The 18371-nt window shown below is 38.6% G+C and overlaps 2 protein-coding genes across 3 annotated transcripts in view; one reads left to right on the top strand and one right to left on the bottom strand.

Moving 5' to 3' along the window:
- Positions 1-667: 667 nt before the first annotated feature.
- On the bottom strand, positions 668-7381 carry si:dkey-192k22.2. 2 transcript variants are annotated; one of them, XM_041784969.1, is made up of 11 exons: positions 7275-7338; positions 7024-7179; positions 6155-6439; positions 4566-4856; positions 1902-2012; positions 1748-1801; positions 1361-1399; positions 1206-1244; positions 1078-1110; positions 917-964; positions 668-788 (listed from the first exon to the last, which is right to left on the bottom strand). In XM_041784969.1, exons 2-11 carry the CDS (start codon positions 7109-7111, stop codon positions 733-735), a joined length of 1044 nt encoding a protein of 347 aa, XP_041640903.1. In that variant the 5' UTR covers positions 7112-7179; positions 7275-7338; the 3' UTR covers positions 668-732. The 2 variants fall into 2 exon arrangements, with proteins under 2 accessions (XP_041640903.1, XP_041640904.1); XM_041784970.1 differs by lacking the exon at positions 1748-1801 and having other exon boundaries at positions 7024-7381.
- klhl5 (kelch-like family member 5) overlaps positions 7382-18371 on the top strand; it is a 79889-nt gene continuing 68899 nt past the window's right edge. The window contains exon 1 of the mRNA XM_041784968.1: positions 7382-7412. Within this exon, the coding sequence (XP_041640902.1) occupies positions 7411-7412 (2 nt within the window). The 5' untranslated portion in view covers positions 7382-7410. The remainder of the gene's footprint in view (positions 7413-18371) is intronic.

Genomic DNA, 18371 nt, shown 5'->3' on the forward strand with positions numbered 1-18371 from the left:
TACATGAATAAAATATGGGTTTATGAGATTTTAAAAATTATAAAAAGTGTATAGTCTTTAGCAATGTTACCCATGTAGCAAATGTAGCATGAAATAACATATCTTTGCTAGCTATTTAAGCAAATAAAATTTCAGGTTATGAGATTTGAAAAACAAGATGCACAGTCTCTAGCAGTACTGCATATGTAACTTTCGCAGCTAATGTAGCTTAGTCAGCTCTAGCAGTGGGGCATCTGGGAGCTGCAATCTGCAGCCAGACTGTCTTGTGGTATTAACTAGTTAATTTATTGAGATTTTTATAGAAAACTGCAAGTTTACAGGATAAATCAGCTTAGATTTAAACTAGCTTATCATAAGAAGCTGAAAAAAGTAAAGATGCATGTTTCCTAAAAATAAGAATTAAACAGGCAAAAACTAAGATTATTACGCACTGGAAAGACTGGTTATCCCTGCTGTGATTTTTAGACTCAAAACCATGAAAGGTTTAGACCAACTGTCAGTCCCACTCTTGGCTAAAATTCTAAATAACTTGCAATGCAAGTTAAATAATGTTTAGTTTACTGAACTAATATTTTAACACCCCTTCACCCTTTATCAAAGCTGCCTTAGACTGAGGAAGAAACATAAAACATGAGAAAAGCAGAAAATAAAGCAGAGCAATGTACAGGTGTCTCAGGTTTTATTATTCCCCCACACAGGGACAAGTATTTTCAGCAATAATGTAAACTTCCTTCACTGCTCCTCTGGAAAAGAGGAGGTGGATAGATGTCCACGATGATGCAGATTTACTATAAAGAAACATAATGAGAAAAAAACAGACTGTTAGTTATGACAGTGGAAACACTCAGGTTGGGGTTTATTTCAGGGAGGGATTTTACTTGTGAAGTGTCAATATTCAATCCTTTAAATGATTTACCTGTGTAGATGTTGTCAATATTCCCATTCAGCAGAGATTCTGCACCATCTAAAAATGTTTATTAAAATTACTTTTAACACATGAAAACATGGTAAAAACATCTAATTTTGAAATTTGAAATGATCTCTCAGTGAGTTTCAGTGTTTGTGCCGAGTCCTCACCTTGAACATCAACCTCTTGGATGGGGGAAAGTCCTGTAGATGAAAAAACAAAAACTGTAGAAGCACTGAAACTGCAAATGTATGAAATTAATTTCATCAATACAGTGTCTATTTATTTAGAAACTGACCTGGCCAAGGCTGTGGACTATATGGGTGCAGGATCATCCCTGTTAGATAAAAGAAAATCATCAGATTCAACATTTACTTGACTAAAAAAGACATGCTTAAAGTCTTTGTTGGTGTTAAAAGAAAGTAACTGTGTACTTCTAGAAACATCGGTTACCTTCGGGTATGATACCTTCAGCATGTTTTCTTTCGTCATCTGGTTAGAGAGCATTAGAAACGGGCAAAACTTTAGGCAGATTTTAAATGACTCATTCTATAAAGAGATGCACAGGTCTATAAAATCAAATAAGTCTGGTTTAATCATAAACATAATTAAAAATAATTTTCCTATTATGATAAAAAAAATTTTTTTGATGTTTTCCCCCCTTTATACTGATAATTGAGCTAACTTTAACATAAACACAATGTCCTCTTACACAGTATAGTTGGTCTTTTTATAATATCCAACATTTTGGATAACTTTAAAGAAAAGCGGTGAGTCTGAGATTATTAAGTCCTTTAATTTGAAAAGACAGAGTGGAATGTAAAGGTGTTTAAAATTTACCATTCAAATGCCAGCTGTTGATGTTGTAACTTATAGGCTGCATTTTAAGCGTTTCTGATTGAAATATGAAAAAAATTTAGGTCATTTTCAAAACAGTCTGATTAACACATTTATGTAGGCTACATTTGTATACATGTGTATTTCGGTGTCTTACTGCAGACTGATCTCTCCCTGTAGATTTGTCCACGTACAGTTAAGACTACAGTGAGCAGCACAATGCACAGCAGAGCCAACCAGAGCGCCATTAACCAACACTGCCACTCATCTGGAGGAGAGGGGGACAACAACAGAGACAGGTTAATAAAAGAATAAATAGATCTTTTCTACTGATTGCCCTTTCAACTACAATAATTTCTTTGCAATCTGTCATTTAAGAGAACAACATATCTTCGATTACCAACAGTAAATGGTATATCATAACTGCATTTTTAAAAACTGGTTTTATTTGTTTCTTTCTGACCAGCAAACCCAAACAGCTGATCAGTGCATTGCAAGTGAAGGAACATGTATGTGGCACTCTGAAGTAAAGCAAAGTGTCTTTCTTATGGAAAAGTAAACCCCAGAGGATTTTTCAGTTTGACATACATTTTTCCAGAGGTTGATTTTTCAGTTTGTTTTTCATAATTTGGCAAAATTATGGAGAGCAAATGACCAGTCAACATAGCAGCATAGCCTAGATTATGTGCTGGAACCAAGGCCTGTCTCCTTTATGAGGCTATGTTGTCTAGTAACTTATGTGGTTTACCTGTGTACCTTTGAAAAATGCTTCATACAACCACTGGAAAAATATAGATCCATTCCTTAAAGTTGTTTGTGTCTGCCCCAGAACCACAAAATGTTTCTTGTGTTTCATGTTTGTTTCTTTTTTATGGCTGCAATTCAGGTGAATCCACAGACAAATTCTTACTTTGTGGGGCAATAAGGTTATCTTTATTTGCTAAATGTAAAACAAAAAGGAGAAAATCCTCACATTATCTGAAATTTATATATGATAAGTTACTGTAATGATTTTATAATTTTCTAAGCAACAGAGAAAAATGAAGATTAATGTTGCTCAAAGAGGAGAGGGGTCTGATTGTACACCCCTGACAGCCCCTCTCACAGACCGTTCATGCAAGACACAATGCTTAAATGCACAATGCTTAGAAGCTGAGTAAACAATCTGCTTACAGGAGAAAAAAGCTCTTCCTCCATGAAAACATTCTAACACAGCAAACATAGCTTACATAGCTCCATTAGCTATGTAGATAACATGGCTATGTAGCTAACACTGCTACATAGCTAACATAGATCACGTAGCTTACGCTAATCTCACAAAGCCACTATGTAAGCCATGTAGCTAAGTTATCTTCATAGCTAATTCATCTACGTTTTCTACGTTAAATATGTAGCTACATTAATGTAGGGTTAGCTAGGTTGGCTTGAAGCTAAAGCCCGCCACCATTTGTGCAACTACTTCTGAAACAGGTGTATACATAATTTAATCCTGCTTTCGACCCCTGACCTTTTTGTCTGTTTTATCTATGAAATGTTTCCTGGTCTGTAATGTTTTCAGTGTGGTTATTTCATGAATGTAACTACCAGACTTTGTTTATGAATAGAGTTGAATAAAAAAAAAAAGACATCACAAACTGGAAATATGCAGTACTAGCAAATTATGGCGGTTCTGTTCTGACAGAGACGGCGTCTCTCGTTAACAGTTTGCTAAGGGGCTGCCATGTGGAGTCAGCAAAGATGTTTTGCAAGCCAAAGAACCCATTTTGACCCATACAGGGTACAGTTATATTAATTGTGCAAATATGACTTTTCTAATGTCTACAGTTTGTTGTTTGCAACTGTTCCATGTGGCGTATATGCATATTCAACAAAAACCTGTTCACCAGCAGCATAGCCAGTGCAGCACCAGATGTACGGCCTACCGTTTTGAGAACCTCTTGCATGACAAAGAAAAAAACAAAACGCCCAAAATTACTTCTCATTCTGGAGCTGGACCTCTCACTCACTTTTTCTTTTCTAAGCTTCATCTGTCACCGCCTACTTCTGTCGCTTCTCTCTCTCAGTCATTTTATCAAAAAGTAGTGAGACCCTTTGATTGGCCTCTTTTTACCTGGAGGCTTTTCTCCTCATTTTAAAGTAACTGTACTGTGAGACTAACCTTGAAAACACTATTTTAATGTGAAAAACGTACGCATTTTCAGCACTGAGAAAGGTAAAATGGGATATTTATCATATGATGTGCAACTAAGAAAAAATTCTTACCTAGAGCAAAAAGATTTAGAGGTTTGGATAAATAAAAAGAGAGACATGCCAGAGATAGAAGAAGAGAAAGAAAAAATTGTGTAAGGAAAGAGTTAAAAGACATCTTTCATGAGCAAAAAAGTAAACAGCATGGCGAAGTATAAAGTAAATCGGCTAAATATATAGACCAGCTCAATTCAGCTGAAAAAATGTGACTTTGTCATAGCTTTAAACATGGGGACTGCTGGAGTGTCAAACAGAGGGAGAGCTCTTGCCCAGATCAATACAGGCTTGAGGAGGCAGTAGATTAAGATGAACTCTCCGCTCAGTACAGAGAGAGAGACGAATAGAAACACTCACAAAGACAAGGAGTGAGAAGGAGAACTCACAAAAATGTTGTAGCTACTGAAAAAATTGAGTCCACTTCTGACTAAGAGAGGCGACGAGTTGAAATGAGATTGAATCAATTCACCACAAACGGAAAATGACTGTCCAGTTTCTTTGTCTCACTCATCTCCTGTCTGTGAGGAGAGCCACAAAGACCACACGGAACAAAAAAGCACATCTGTTTCACACCAACCTTTTGGTATCCTTTTCCCCTGCAGCTCTTTCTTTGTTGATAATTCTAAAACTGTTTGATTGGAGAACCACAGGAGACAGCGGCTTTGATTGGCAGAGTTTGGCAGAACAGGAATACAGCAGTAAAATGCCTTCAACTGTCCTTCATCATCATCCTCCTTGTCCTCCTCCTCTTCTTCATATGGGTGGAGGTGTAAGGAGCTGCGGTTATTGTGACCGTATAGAGTAAGATTCAGACTCCTTTCCCATCTTAGTTGAAGTTCCACTGACACTTCAAAATGTACCTTCAAACCTGTGAAAAGATAGTCAGACGATGTAAAAGAGCTGTGGCTAAGAAAGTTAGCATGTGAAGTCTATCAATATCATTGTGGTCAGGGGTTAAACAGTGAATGCTACACTCAAACGCCATACAAGGGCATAGCAGTGCTTACTTCAGGAAGCTAACACTGTTGTTATCAGATATACAACTACATTCATCATTTCAGTTTGTTAGCATGCTAACATCTTCAGATGCTAATTAGCGCTTGGCAGGAGGTTGGGGAGCATTCAAGGTTAGGCTGTATTTTTAGTTTCTTTTGATCTCGTCATTTCCTGTTTTATTTTGTTACTCACCCAGGTTCTCCTGTTTTCCACCTAGTGTGTAAGCCCAGCCCATGATTTCTGCACCTGTGTCTCCTTACCCTGATTGTCTGTGCATATAATACGAGTGTTTCCTGCCTCATGTTGCCAGTTTAAGTCTTATCTAGGTTAACTCGCCCTGGCATACATTATACTGCTTTCTCGTGTTCTGGTTTTGTCTGCCATCCGATTGCTTTGTTGAGTACTTAACTTGGGCTAACCTGCTTTTTTTTGAACGCCCCACTGAGCCATATCCAAGGTCCAGAAAATGATGTCAGGAAGCAATTCCCAATAAATCAGAGGCCTCTCATGGGAATAATGCTTTTGCATAGGGAGTCTGTTTTAACCATACATTTGTCCAGCTGTTTCTGGACTTGGAAATTCAAATCTGAGAAACCTGGAGCAGTTTGCAAAAGAAGAGTGGTCCAAAATTCCAGTTGAGAGGTGTAAGAAGCTTGTCGATGGTTATAGGAAGTGATTGGTTTCAGTTATTTTTTCCCAAGGGTGTGCAACCAAATATTAAGTTGAGGGTGCCAACAATTTTGTCTGGCCCATTTTTTGAGTTTTGTGTAAAATTATGTCAATTTTGTCTTTTTTCTTTGGATTTTTTGTGTTGCTCCAATGCACGTAAGGGCAACAAACACATGTTTACCAAAAACATCTGTAATTGCAACAATTTCTGGGAGAAATGGTGTATTTTCTGGAAAAATTCCAGGGGTGCCAATACTTTCATTCATGACTGTAAAAGCATTAACTTAGCCTCCCCCCTTGAAGTTTAGCTTGTATGACACCTCATCCTATTTAATATACAACTATACAAACAAAGTCAAGCTCATCAGTACCAATAAGCTTTGGTTAAATGTCCTTAATCACTGAAAATCTCAATCTTTGAAGTCATGAATATGTGTATTAATGGATTGGATACCAATGAAATGGTAGAGTTATCAATAAATGTAGACAGATGTGTAATACCTGAAGATGATATGTTGCTCTGTAACGCTGACATGTCCAAATCTGTCTCACACATGAACAAGCTCTTGTCTGGGTCTTCATCACTTCTCTTGGATTCTGTTGCGTTTCTCTGGTTCTCGTATTCACAGGCCTGCTTCCACTTTTCATGTGATTGATTCTGTGAAGGGTTGCACTTATCTTCCCTCCTGTTTTCAGCGTTTCTGATCTTTTCATCTTCCCCCCTCTTCACCTTATTCCCTCGCTCAAGAGGTCGGTAAGGCAGGCACAGGAAGTTAACTTTTGAAGCTGGGAAGGAGAGAGAGAGGGGAAAAACAACAGAAGAATTTCTCAGCGGGAGTAGACTGAGACTGGAGAAAACAAAATGCTCTCAAGTCATGAATCAGAGTGAGATCTCAAAATGGAAACTGTTGCCTTCAGTTCATATCACACAGTCACACAAAGACTGACACACAGGAGATACTCAAGAGGGCATGAAGGGGAACATGTGCAGGAGGCCAAGGCAACATGCTCACAAAAAGAGCGCGAGATTTTCAAAGAAAGACGATACAGAGACATTTTGTGAGCAGCTGCCAGTCAGGGTTGTATAGAGCTTTTTTAAGGAGTCATTTTTAGCTCAGACAACTAAAAGATGAGGTAGAAAGAGTGATCACAAAAGGTAAAAACCATGTGGAAGTAACTTAACTATAAAATATAATTACTGTAAAAGATGATCTTTTATTTCAAGCTTTATCTCAAGAAAAATAATTAGAAAACTGGGCCTTGGCTCTTCCCTTTTTTTGCCTTAAGAAGTTGTGAAATAGTAGTACAGTACTACGGAGTGAAAACACACAGTCAATTTAACTACATCTGAATGTGTTTAGATGACCCACCTCTGTACAATGTGAAGAACTCAGGGAGGCAGATGATGAAGGCGAGGATCACGAGGAGTAGAAGTTTAGTCAGTGCGGCTCTTGTCATGGTTGCACCATATGATCACACACACTGACACAGGCATGACTTGTAGCTCGTGGTGCCTGCTTCCTTTTCTGAAAACAAATACAACTATTCACAACCTCCCTCTGTCTAGAGCAGCCTTTGATAGAGCCTAAAACTCCCTGACTGTAATGTTCATAATTCTTACACAGGCAGGCGGCAACGCAGTGACATGTGCAGAGTACGAAAGTCACATCAGCTTCCTATTGCACTTCCTGTCTCTTTCACAGAACATGTAAGAAAATGGAGCGCTGCAGAGACAACAAAGAGTGTCTATCAGCAGAATGTAAGTAGAAAAATTACACTTTTGTCTATGTGTGAATGCGTGTGGGTGATGGTGTAGGACTGTCTCTTCTCCTTAAGTATCTTTGTCTTTATACATTTGGCTTTTAGTCATGTGTGAACAAGAGAATAGATTACCGGTCATTTGCATGTGATCTGTATGTGTTCAGGAAAGATCAGTTTGTTGACTCCTTTACCCACTCAGTTTATGATGTAAAAATGAGGGGAGAAACTCAAATAACCCTATGGACTTCTTCATCTGTTTCTACTTTCTCCAAATTATGACAGACTGTATATTCTCATTTTTTTTAATACAGACATTCATGTGACCTTTCCCTTAAATATTTGTTATAAATTGGTAATCACTGCATTCTTCTCTTAAGGATTTCATGAGTCAGACTTAGAAAGGACTTTTCATAAGTATACCACTAGACTTAAGCTTCTTAAAGTTACTGCTATGTTGGAATAAACTCAAAACTCATTTTCAAACTCATTTTCACAGTGTTCTCAGCATTTTAATATTGTTTAAGTTCTGCCTTCATTACTTCTTAGTAGATATTTGCTTTGTTTGTGGAGCAAGTAGGGGTATAGGCTAGGATAGCTGATATAAGCTTTGTGGTGGCAGTGCTGTTCGAGCTGTGATGACTAGGTAAAATAAGGAACGTTTGTGTATGGTAGGGTGGTGCTGGGACGCTGGAAGTTACTGTCTCAAGCTACAGGAGACAGAGTCTTGAAACATGTGAGGTGAAACATTTGTTTCTCTCTACCTTATGTCCACTTAGGATCTGCATATCTGTATGGATTTGCATGCTCCCACTGTGTCTCTCTTGCACATGCGGGCTACCTTTAATGAAGCTCAGCATTAGTTCATGCTGGACACGATAGTCATACACCCAGCCGTGATCAGCTGATGGCCAGCTGATCCCAATTATCACCTCTGAGCTCCCATAGGCAATCACAGCTCTTTCTCCGAACACGGGGTCCATTTAAATATGGCATGCTTCTCACTGATCCCTGCTTGCATTAATGCTGATGCACCATGCTGCTGCTGCCGGCAAAGCTTAACATCCTCCACCCCAGCCTCCTCCTTTATAGCAAAATGCTTGTTGCACCCTCATACTGAGATTCATGCAGATTAATTGCTTTTGAACTAATTTTATTATATTAAGTATGCATTGTCATTAATATATCCATCCATCTGGGGGTTACTGGCTATACATACAAGTAAAACTGTAAATCCATTTTGCAATAAAATAGTAAAATGTATGATGAGAATGTTCCTGACTGAATTTCTAATTTATTAAATATTCTGGTAATATTCATGTCTTAAGTGACAAAACCCTGGCGTGTGAGTGTGTGATTGAAAAGACTCGGCTTCAGTCAGACGCATCACATAGCTGGAAATGACTAAAATATTTATAGCAGTTATAAAGCATGTTAAAAACTCTTCATCAGCTAATGAGGCAGAGAAAGGGTAAGAGGCAGTCAGATTTTCAGTTCTAACTGAGTGAAACCATCTCTTTTTTGTTTATTTGTTGGATAATTCAGAATTCCTTCTGGAGTTGGAGAGAATACAGCTGCTGTTGACATCTCTGTTTCTGGGATTGGATTAATTCCTGAGTTACAGTAACAAGCAAGGAGTGTTAATAATGACTAATTTTTTCTTTATAGAATGTAAACTTGATACAGAAAATTACTTTCCCAGTCACTGAAATAGATTTGATTTTTACTAAAGCTAAGAAATTTAGAATATCAACTCCGGTGAGAGTGATAAAAGTAAACAAAAATAGAGGAAATAAAAGCTGTGATGCAATTATTCTGGTGGAGATTAGTTTAAGTGAAAACTCTAATCAGACAGTCAAATTGGAATTTGTACATCTCTGATTGAATTACTACAAAATATAATTTTTAAAGAGAACAAAATTTCCGAAGATTTTGCCTCTTCATTTTGCTTAAAATGCACAAAGTCGGTGCATTTAACTTCAAAATGTTGCATTTTTTCTCACAGGGGGGAATGCTCCTGGAACCCTGTAGAAGGTTAGCGGTTCCACCACCAGGGTCTACATAGTTGGGTTTTGGGGCCCATAAGAGGCCAGGCTTTTGGGTAGTTTGTCTCAGTTTTGTCACTGTGTTTAGCCTGGGTCAGTTAAATGTAGCAATGTTGTGGCAACAAGGACCAGGTAAGCATATAAGAAATGATTTAGATTAAGGTGTCTTTCCAGAGTGAGTGTCTTTTCATTATTGCACAAGTATGCTCAAGTAAAACTTGTCTCAGTGTGTAACCCACATATGTAACATGGCTCTCATATGACACTTGGCCACTTTATCCTTGTTACACCATTGTTAACGCCCTGGACGACAAACTATTGGCAGAACTACTTCACCCCACCTTTCCCTGTTTGTGTGTCACATTGCAGAAGAGGCATTACAGAGGCACAAATATCCCACCATATGCTGGCAACATGTAAGCAACAGTCCTTATTAAAGATAAGATTAAACAGTACCTCATATCTCTTTGCTGATCTAACTCTATGAATTTTGTAAGCATGCTTTTCTGCCAGTAAGAGAATCCCATGACTTTCTTTGTCAAAATTGATCTCTTAGAAGATTGTGGTAAAAACCTAACCCTGTTTCTAGCGTACTATGAATCATCTCATCTGACTCCTATCTGTAGCAGCAGTCACAAAAATTTAAAATTATTAAACAGACAGGTTTATTCTTGTGCTGATGGTCTTGTCAACTTTTGTAGGTCTTTAGGTCTCTAAGAAACATCAGTATTCATTTCAGTCTGTTCCATTTCCAGTTAAAAACTCCTCACAGGAGCTTGGGCTCCTTGATTTTGAGTGTTCATATTTCATTATTAATATACTAAGCAATACTTTTAACACATTTTCTTAAAATCATGAAATGCAGAGCCATTTTTATGATATTTAGTGTTATAAGAGTTTTATCAAATACATATTCACTGAAGTGTACTTGCTCTAGAACTAAATCTAAATTTTCATAAAGGTTATCATGTTAAAGGACCTAAACAGTCCTCCACAGAGTTAATATTGACACACCAGAGATAGTATATGTGTTTGTGTTTCAGCAGCAGAGGAAAATTACCTTTCTGTTGATCTCTTTTTGTTCTACCTTGCTCTGAAATAAACATGTATTTTTCCTTCCCACAGTCTGACTTGATCTCTGCTGGGTGTTTAGTGTTGCTCAGATTTTACGGTTGGGTTCCTGAAACCACTTATCATGGCAGGTGTCTGACAGGAACGTGCGTGCACACACTACACAAAAATATAGGATCAGACAAACACACATACTCAAACACACAAACAGTGGGATGAGAGTGGCTGGCAGGTGGAGTCTTATCTCCTCTCCACAGCGGCTTGCCTCTCTCAGGGCTCAGTCAGCAGCTTACAACCAGATGGAGGCAGCCAAAACTATCAAAACAAAACAAAAAAAACATTTCCTGTCCTTTTTGTCCTGTCAAACCTGCTTGATACTTGGACTTTTTCCAAATATTTTGAGGATTTCTCTGAATTTTATTTCCAGCTATGCTTGTAGACAGTATTTGTGGTAACATAGGGGACTTGGTCTCCTGGGTAAACTTCCATGCTTTTTGACCAAAATGGGCTGTTGAGGTGTTTGGAATCATGGCAAAATGGATTCAGTGTGAAACATTAACTCCTACATGACAGTACAATGTCAAAAGTATTGAGGACCCTTTAATTTTCATTTTGTTATGTTGTCGCCTGATGCTTAATCATTACAATTCATTATTTCTGTCAGTAATCTGCACTCAGTACCCCATAAAGACAAAATGATAAAAGAACTTGAGAATTTTTTGCTAATTTATTAAAAGAAACAAAACACTTTACTCAGTACTTATTTAAAGCATCTTTTGCAGCAATTATAGACAAAAGTCTCTTTGAATATGATGCAAAAAGCTTTGCACACATGGATTGGGGGATTTTCTGCCATTTTTCTGTGCAAATCCTCCCTGGCTCAGTCAGGTTGAATGGGGACCATCAGTGGACAGTCATTTTCAGGACACAAGGACATTCACAGAGTTGCCCTTGAGCCACTCTTGTGTTGTCCTAGCTATGTGCTTAGGGTCATTGTCATGTTGGAAGGTGAACCTCTGGGCCAGTCTGAGGTCATGTGTGCTGTGGAACAGGTTTTTATCAAGGATATCTTTGTATTCTGCTCCATTCAGCTTTCTCTCGACCCTGACCAGTCTCCCAGTCTCTGCTACAGAAAAACACCCCCACAGCATGATGCTGCCACCACCATGCTGCCACCACTCTGCCTAACTGCTGGGATGCTTTTGGGCAGGTGATGAGTGGTGCCTGGTTTCCTCTGGACATAACATTTGGAATTGAGGCCAAACAGTTCAATCTTGGTTTCATCAGACCAGAGAATCTTATATCTCAAAGTCTAAGAATCCTTTACGTGGTTTTTGTTTTTGTTTTTTTTGTTTTTTTTTTTTGCAAATCTTAATTGGGCTTACATGTGTTTTGTACTGAGGAGAGCCTTCGTCTAGCCACTCTGCCGTAAAGCCCAGGTTGGTGGAGGCCGGGCTGCAGTGAGGTTAGTCCTTCTAGAACTTTGTCCCATCTCCACACAGGCTCTCTGGAGCTAAGTCAGAGTGACCATCGGGGTCTTGGTCACCTCTCTTACTAAGACCCTTCTCCCCTGATTGCTCTGGACTAACTCTCAGAAGAGAGGTATATGTGATCATCGTTTGCCATATTAGCAGAACATCATTAACAGGAGTTCTTCATTCCTTTTTAAAGCATCTTCACTCACAGGCAGTGGTGCTGCAGGTGGCACTGGACACATACTCTCTAGGCATTTATTCTCATTTATTTATTTATTTAACCTTTTTTTAACCAGATAAAACCCACTGAGATCGAGATCCCTTTTCCAAGGGTGACCTGGCCAAGAGTTCAGCAGCACATGTCATAATAAATAATACATATTCAAGAGACAAATAATAAACATTATATTGGAACAAAAGTGCAATAATTACACAGCACCATCTTCATGATGGTAATTAGAGCAGTATTGGCTATTTTTTAATACCCTGGGATGCGGTATTACCGTATTACCACCCATTCCCAGTGGATAGTTGCATAAGCTTTAACAGGGATTCTTGAGATGTCACCTACACTTGAAAGGCCCAGATGGACCGATAACCTGGAAACAAAATGCCTTAGGCCTCAGCTATTGTTGATGTGTAGCAATGAAAATGTATCATAAAAGGCAAGCCCAATTTAAGATGACAATGAAGTGCCAAGAAAAGAGACCAAAAATCCCCCCCAAAAGAGTTTCCTGTTGTCTAAAGCCCCTGGGTAATCTGCATTAATGCACATAGACAGCCTTAATGCCTCTGGTTTTCATGTTCCCACCTTTTCATCTACACTAGAAATACAACTTTAACAAGAAACTATCTCGCACTGTCCTCATTAATATTTTAGGAGGCTACAAATGATCTCCTGTGAAAAGCTTGAAAGAAAGCCAGTTGTTGCTATGGAAACGTTACACCACCTTGTCCGCCTTCAAACTGTGGAAAATTGTGACAGGGATTTCTGCCACCACTTTCTTAAATGCCATTAAGTCAAATGTTAAAATAAATGAATCCACAGAATACAAGATAAGAAAATAATATCTTTTTTAAGTTTCTTGGATGACTATTAAGACACCCTGGATGTTAAATAAAAATATTCTTGGTTCAAAAACGAGAAAAGATGCAAAGATTTGAGATGAAACAAATAGAAACCAGAACTTTTCCTGGCTCGTGTTTCCCCACAGCTTCACAGAGATGACACAAGCTGGGAGTTAGAAAACAGCAGAGGGGGGTGAAACGCTCATCAAACTAGCTTTTATGGGCTCTAGTGACAGAGTGAAATTGAGTTTTCCAGGGCATCAGCTGGAAACTCTTCCAGGATCTTGGAGCCTCTGAAAATCTGGTTAGAAAACCACAGGCATAGATAGACTCGCTTTCACAGAACTTATAAGAAGTTAGCCGCTATGGTTCATCTGTGCTCACTGACCAGAAACAGAAACAGGAAAACTCTTTTAATCCCACGTGCTAAGAGCTTACCTTTTAACCGAAGTTTGCCACAAATCTTATTAAACAGGGTTGACTGGGTAAAAGCTTGCACAGATGGACGGCGAGGATAAAAACTCTGAGAGCGAAGTGAAAATGTCTGCAGAGAGTCTGGCCAGGTGTTCAAAAGCTCTGGGTTCATGATGTAATACCTCACATTTTATTACATTTCCAGCTCCAAGGCCAAGCTATGGAGCTCCTCGTTTGCTAGAGTCGGTGTCTGATGGTTCATGCAGATCTATCAAAAATGTATGATTATAAGCTAGTAGCTAGATTGATATTACATTCAGATTGAATACACACAAATGTTCAAGTTATGTCAGTCCAGCTCAAAAGCATGAGCCAGATTTTGCCATAAAGCCATAAATCAACCTTTTTAGACAGGAGAAGCCAAGTAATCCCACACACAATCTCAAAAACTATAGCTGTCACAGTAATAATGAAATACACATGGGAATTCAAAGAAAATACTATATTACACTCACAAAATATTAGAGGCATGTGATGGTAACATGCCTTTTTAAATGTCATTCATTACTATTTATTGAAATCTATATGGGACCTTTTCCTACGCCAGTTTATCATCTGAAACAAAAAATACTTCCAACAGAATCAAGCAACTGGAATAAGTAACACTTACACAACTTACATCAAGGACATACAGTGAGAATATACTGTAAATATAACATAATTTATTTTGGATTTTTGCCAGTAAAACATACAAATAATTCAAGAAAAATTGCAAGAACGGGAATTCCCAGCAAGAGGCTGATATTATGGAGGTCCTTATTATGGACTAGGCCGGCAAGGTGAGCTGTGTCCCCATGCTCTCATTAAACCAGTGGGTCAGGACTCAAAAGCCAGTCACAGAGCTGTTTTTAATGGGATACGAACATGTGACAAAACCTCCATGATGTATGGAAGCCAAACACTGACATAAATAGACATACAATCATATAATTTATCTTACTATTTTGCTTTATAATGAGTTTTTCAAGAGTTTTTCTCTTGAGAGTTTAACGCATGGATCTCATTTCTTTGGTATGACAAAGATGGTGTTCTCATGATAATGTGTTAATTTCTAAAGCTCTCTAGAAAACAACCAGTGTAACAATGTACATGTTATCATGGGAGTTGGAGTAAAATAAAAAAACACATGTCCTCTCAGGGCTTTTAAGTTTTGAGAACATTTTTATCATTCGACAAAACCAAGTGGAAAATTAGTTTGGTAGTAACTGATCCTGCGGAGAAATCTAAAGCATCAGTCACATTTAGCCAGTACTACGTATTTCTATCTCCTTTAATGCTGCAGTTAGCGACTCAAATGATGAACACCACAGTGCAAATGTTAAGGGGACATGCATGTACTGTACGTATGAGTGTATGAATTTGTGCGTAAATGGAAAGGATATGGTCATTCCTCTCAGCACCTTCCTTTTCTTGAAAAATGTGGCAGTAACTTTACTGAATGTCACAAACATGACACACACGTCTTGCTGGTCACACTGACAGTCTGCTGCAGTGTCACCTCAGGCTGAAATCATTGCACTATGTGTAGGCTATTTATGGAGCTCTGCATTACTGCAGAATAAAGTTGACGTGATGTAGAGAGTTTAGGGACTGAATGTAACAGCGTGATGAGATTAGGGATTTAGGTACGAGAGGATATTTAACAACAGGCTCAGCAGAGCAGGTTATCATTGTATTTCTAGGCATTAGATGTTATACATTCGATCCCTCTCGTCATGTCTAAATTTAATCCCTGGATCTGCTTAAAACAAGCACAGTAATGCTCTCAGATAGGCTGAGGCATCAATAGCTACAATGATTTAATATTCTCCTTCATCCTTTTCTCCTTTGTCTTTTCTGGAGGACACAAAGAGAGGATAGAGGGCAGGCAGGTGTTTAATGTTCTTTTTAGCTGCAAAGGGAAAACTGATGAATAAACTACAACAGAAAGTCCCAGTGTTTTCTTACCACATCTTTTTAAATTAAATATGAGTGGTATTCCTGCCATACTAGGTGTGACTGTATCTTTAGAATCTCAGGACTTTTACCTGATAGACCTCCTTCACTTTTTTCAGTTATAACACTCACTTATCTCTCAGGACCCTTTTATGACAAAGTGAAAACATAGTTGTAGGAATTTTAGCAAATTTGTGAAAACCCCCTGAAATATCACATTGACCTACGTATTTTGTCCTTTTGCAAAAACACTTGGAATTTCGCTCAGGTTCCTCCTGTTTCTCTGGATCTTTCCTGAGATGTTTCTACACCTGGAGTCCACCTGTAGTAAATGAAACTGATTGGACATGCTTTGGAAAGGCAAACACCTCTCTATAGAAGGCCTCACAGCTTACAATGCATATCAGAGAAAAAAAACATGCCATGAGGTCAAAGGAACTGCGTTCAGAGCTCAGAGAAAGGATTGTTGCAAGGCAAGGATCCGGCGGGCTACAAAATAATTTCTGCTGCCCAGCCAAACTGAGCAGTTGTGGAAGAAGGGCCTTAGTAAGAGAGGTGACATATAACTGATTGTTCACTCTGACTGAGCTCCAGAGATTCTGTGTGGAAATGAGACAAAGCTCTAGAAGAACAACCATCTCTGCGACCCTCCACTGATCTGGGCTTTTATGGCAGAGTGGCTAGACAGAACCTCTCCTCAGTGCAAAAAACATGAAATCCCACTTGGAGTTTGCAAAAAACACTTCAAATGAAAGCCATGAAAGAAATACACAAACACACTGGACAGTGTCAGTTTGTTAATACAGGTTGGTGTAAATCTCAGCAGCCTGAGACAAGGAAAATGATGATAATGACCTCTGCGTATTGTTCTATTTCTTAAACATAAGCATGCTGACACTCTTAACAATCATTTATCAGGGTAAACATTGTCCATGTGTAGTAATCGCTATCAGACAACTGTGAGACTCTACAGGCAAAGAAGAAAAGGGTAGAAGCTGCAGTTCAAAGAATCTGTAGTTTATAGTGATCATCACACTTGTTTCTGCTCAAAGATGGTCTCAGGTGGGAGGTCAGTGGCCTCCTTTATGAGTGTCTGACTCCCATCTGATGGCATTGACCTTCTCCCACTTAATGCTGGAATAGGTCGTGATGCCTGTTTCTGTGGTTATTTAGTGTTTCTGTCAGTGTCCTTGTGATTTTAGTTTCCTTAGTTTTGTGGCACATTGCAGGCTGAGACACTACTTCCACTTAATGCTTTTTTAGGGCACCTCTTCCTTGACTTTTCCGCTCAGTCCCAATACACATTTGCCCCGTCACCTAAACCTACACCTAGGTTTTGCATGTTTTCTCTCTGAAAGGTAGGGCATCCTTATTCTTCCTTTCACCTGAGATTTTTTGGCGAACAATTGTCAAGATGGCTACTCAAGCAATGAAGGAAGTGCACAACTGTTAGTTTCTTCATTAGTATGGTTTGAATATTAAGACAACCATCACTTAACTTCCTGTAAAATTGCTTTCAATGCTTTATGATCATTTTATTTTGAATAAGCATGTATAAAAATAAAAGAAGATAACATATTGAAAATTTCGGGTACTGTTGTTGCATCAGTTCACATGAATGCTATTGACGATGACCGGTGATGAGTCAGGGTCTTGAGGGATGGTCCTATAGGGGATGATCTCACTACCACTTCTTGTTATTCTGTTCTTAGAGAGATGTGATGTAAGAGGCATTGTCTTGCATGTGTAGTGTCCCATGTTTTTTGGAATCAGGGTTTAATGAGCTTTATTGTAATCCAAAGCTAACTGTTTGCTACTACAGGGCAAGACTCAGGACTGACTGAGTGGTTTTTAGATACAGAGGCCTGTTTGAAAAACTGTAAAGACACACAATAAACCTTATTTTCAACATTTAACAACACACACATAGTTAGCAACTCTCTGGGGAACAGGTGTTGTCTTTAAGTAGTAAACAGGGTGGTATTATTAGCCTTGTACTCACAGATAAACAGACACATCTCCAAATGAAGCATGTTGCTCTTAAGAATGCAGGCTATGTCAGTGAGCATTGTTTGCTAACAGTGTGATAATAAGTCAATTCTGGGCTAATAATCCATCTCCTCTCCCTGTAATAGGCTTAAAAAAATCTTTAATTCTTTCTTCTGGTGTTCTTCCTTCAAAGTGTTCACATTTAAACTGAGCTAATGTGGAGCCTATTAAGAGTGCACTAAGTGTGATGAAGGAAAATGTACTTGCAAAATGGCAAACAAGTTAAAGAAGAGACAAATGAGGGGAGAAAATTAGGTACGAGTTGTGAGCATGTTTTCCCATTATAATCAGAGCGGAGGGACGAGGAGGAGGAGAGAGAGGAGGAAGGAGAGCATGGTGATTTAGTGCTGTGTCAGCAGTAAGGCATCATCATGCTCTCCAGAGACGAAGCCACTGTGAAGCTTTACGATCCTTTATGGAGAAATTATGATGTTTCACAAAGAGATTATCATTATGAGAGAACCTTCAAAGGTGATGGAGGTTTACAGATTCGTCTTCATCCTGGCTCTAATCATCTGTCTGTGCGATGGAGTTATGTGTCTAATTGTGTGTATTTTCTTGTCCTAATTGTTTTAGTTGCCAAGTTGAATTAAACATAGCCACTCAAGACATTTGGATTCAGTAACATTTTCTTTTGTAATACAAAGTGTTTTTTTATGTATAAAAGGACTAAGAGGTGCTATTCTTGAAACATCAGCACAGACTAAAGCAGGCTTAACTGGGGTGACTACATGAGGTTCAGAGCCATCGGGATGCTGCCTCTCTTTTGTCTCCGTTTATGGTTCACCTTCTCTCCTTCTCTTCTCTCCTCTGTTGTAACCTTCTGAGGTGAGAAAATGCCAT

This window comes from Cheilinus undulatus, linkage group 4 (genome assembly GCF_018320785.1).
Source record: "Cheilinus undulatus linkage group 4, ASM1832078v1, whole genome shotgun sequence".
Lineage (NCBI taxonomy): Eukaryota > Metazoa > Chordata > Actinopteri > Labriformes > Labridae > Cheilinus > Cheilinus undulatus.

Coding starts and splice junctions, on each gene's coding strand:
- si:dkey-192k22.2 (XM_041784969.1), bottom strand. CDS start 7,111: ATGACAAGAGCCGCACTGACTAAACTTCTACTCCTCGTGATCCTCGCC. Junction 2,013..4,565: donor GGGGAAAAGGATACCAAAAG/GTTGGTGTGAAA, acceptor CCTCTCCTCCAG/ATGAGTGGCAGTGTTGGTTA. Junction 1,111..1,205: donor TAGTCCACAGCCTTGGCCAG/GTCAGTTTCTAA, acceptor TTTCATCTACAG/GACTTTCCCCCATCCAAGAG.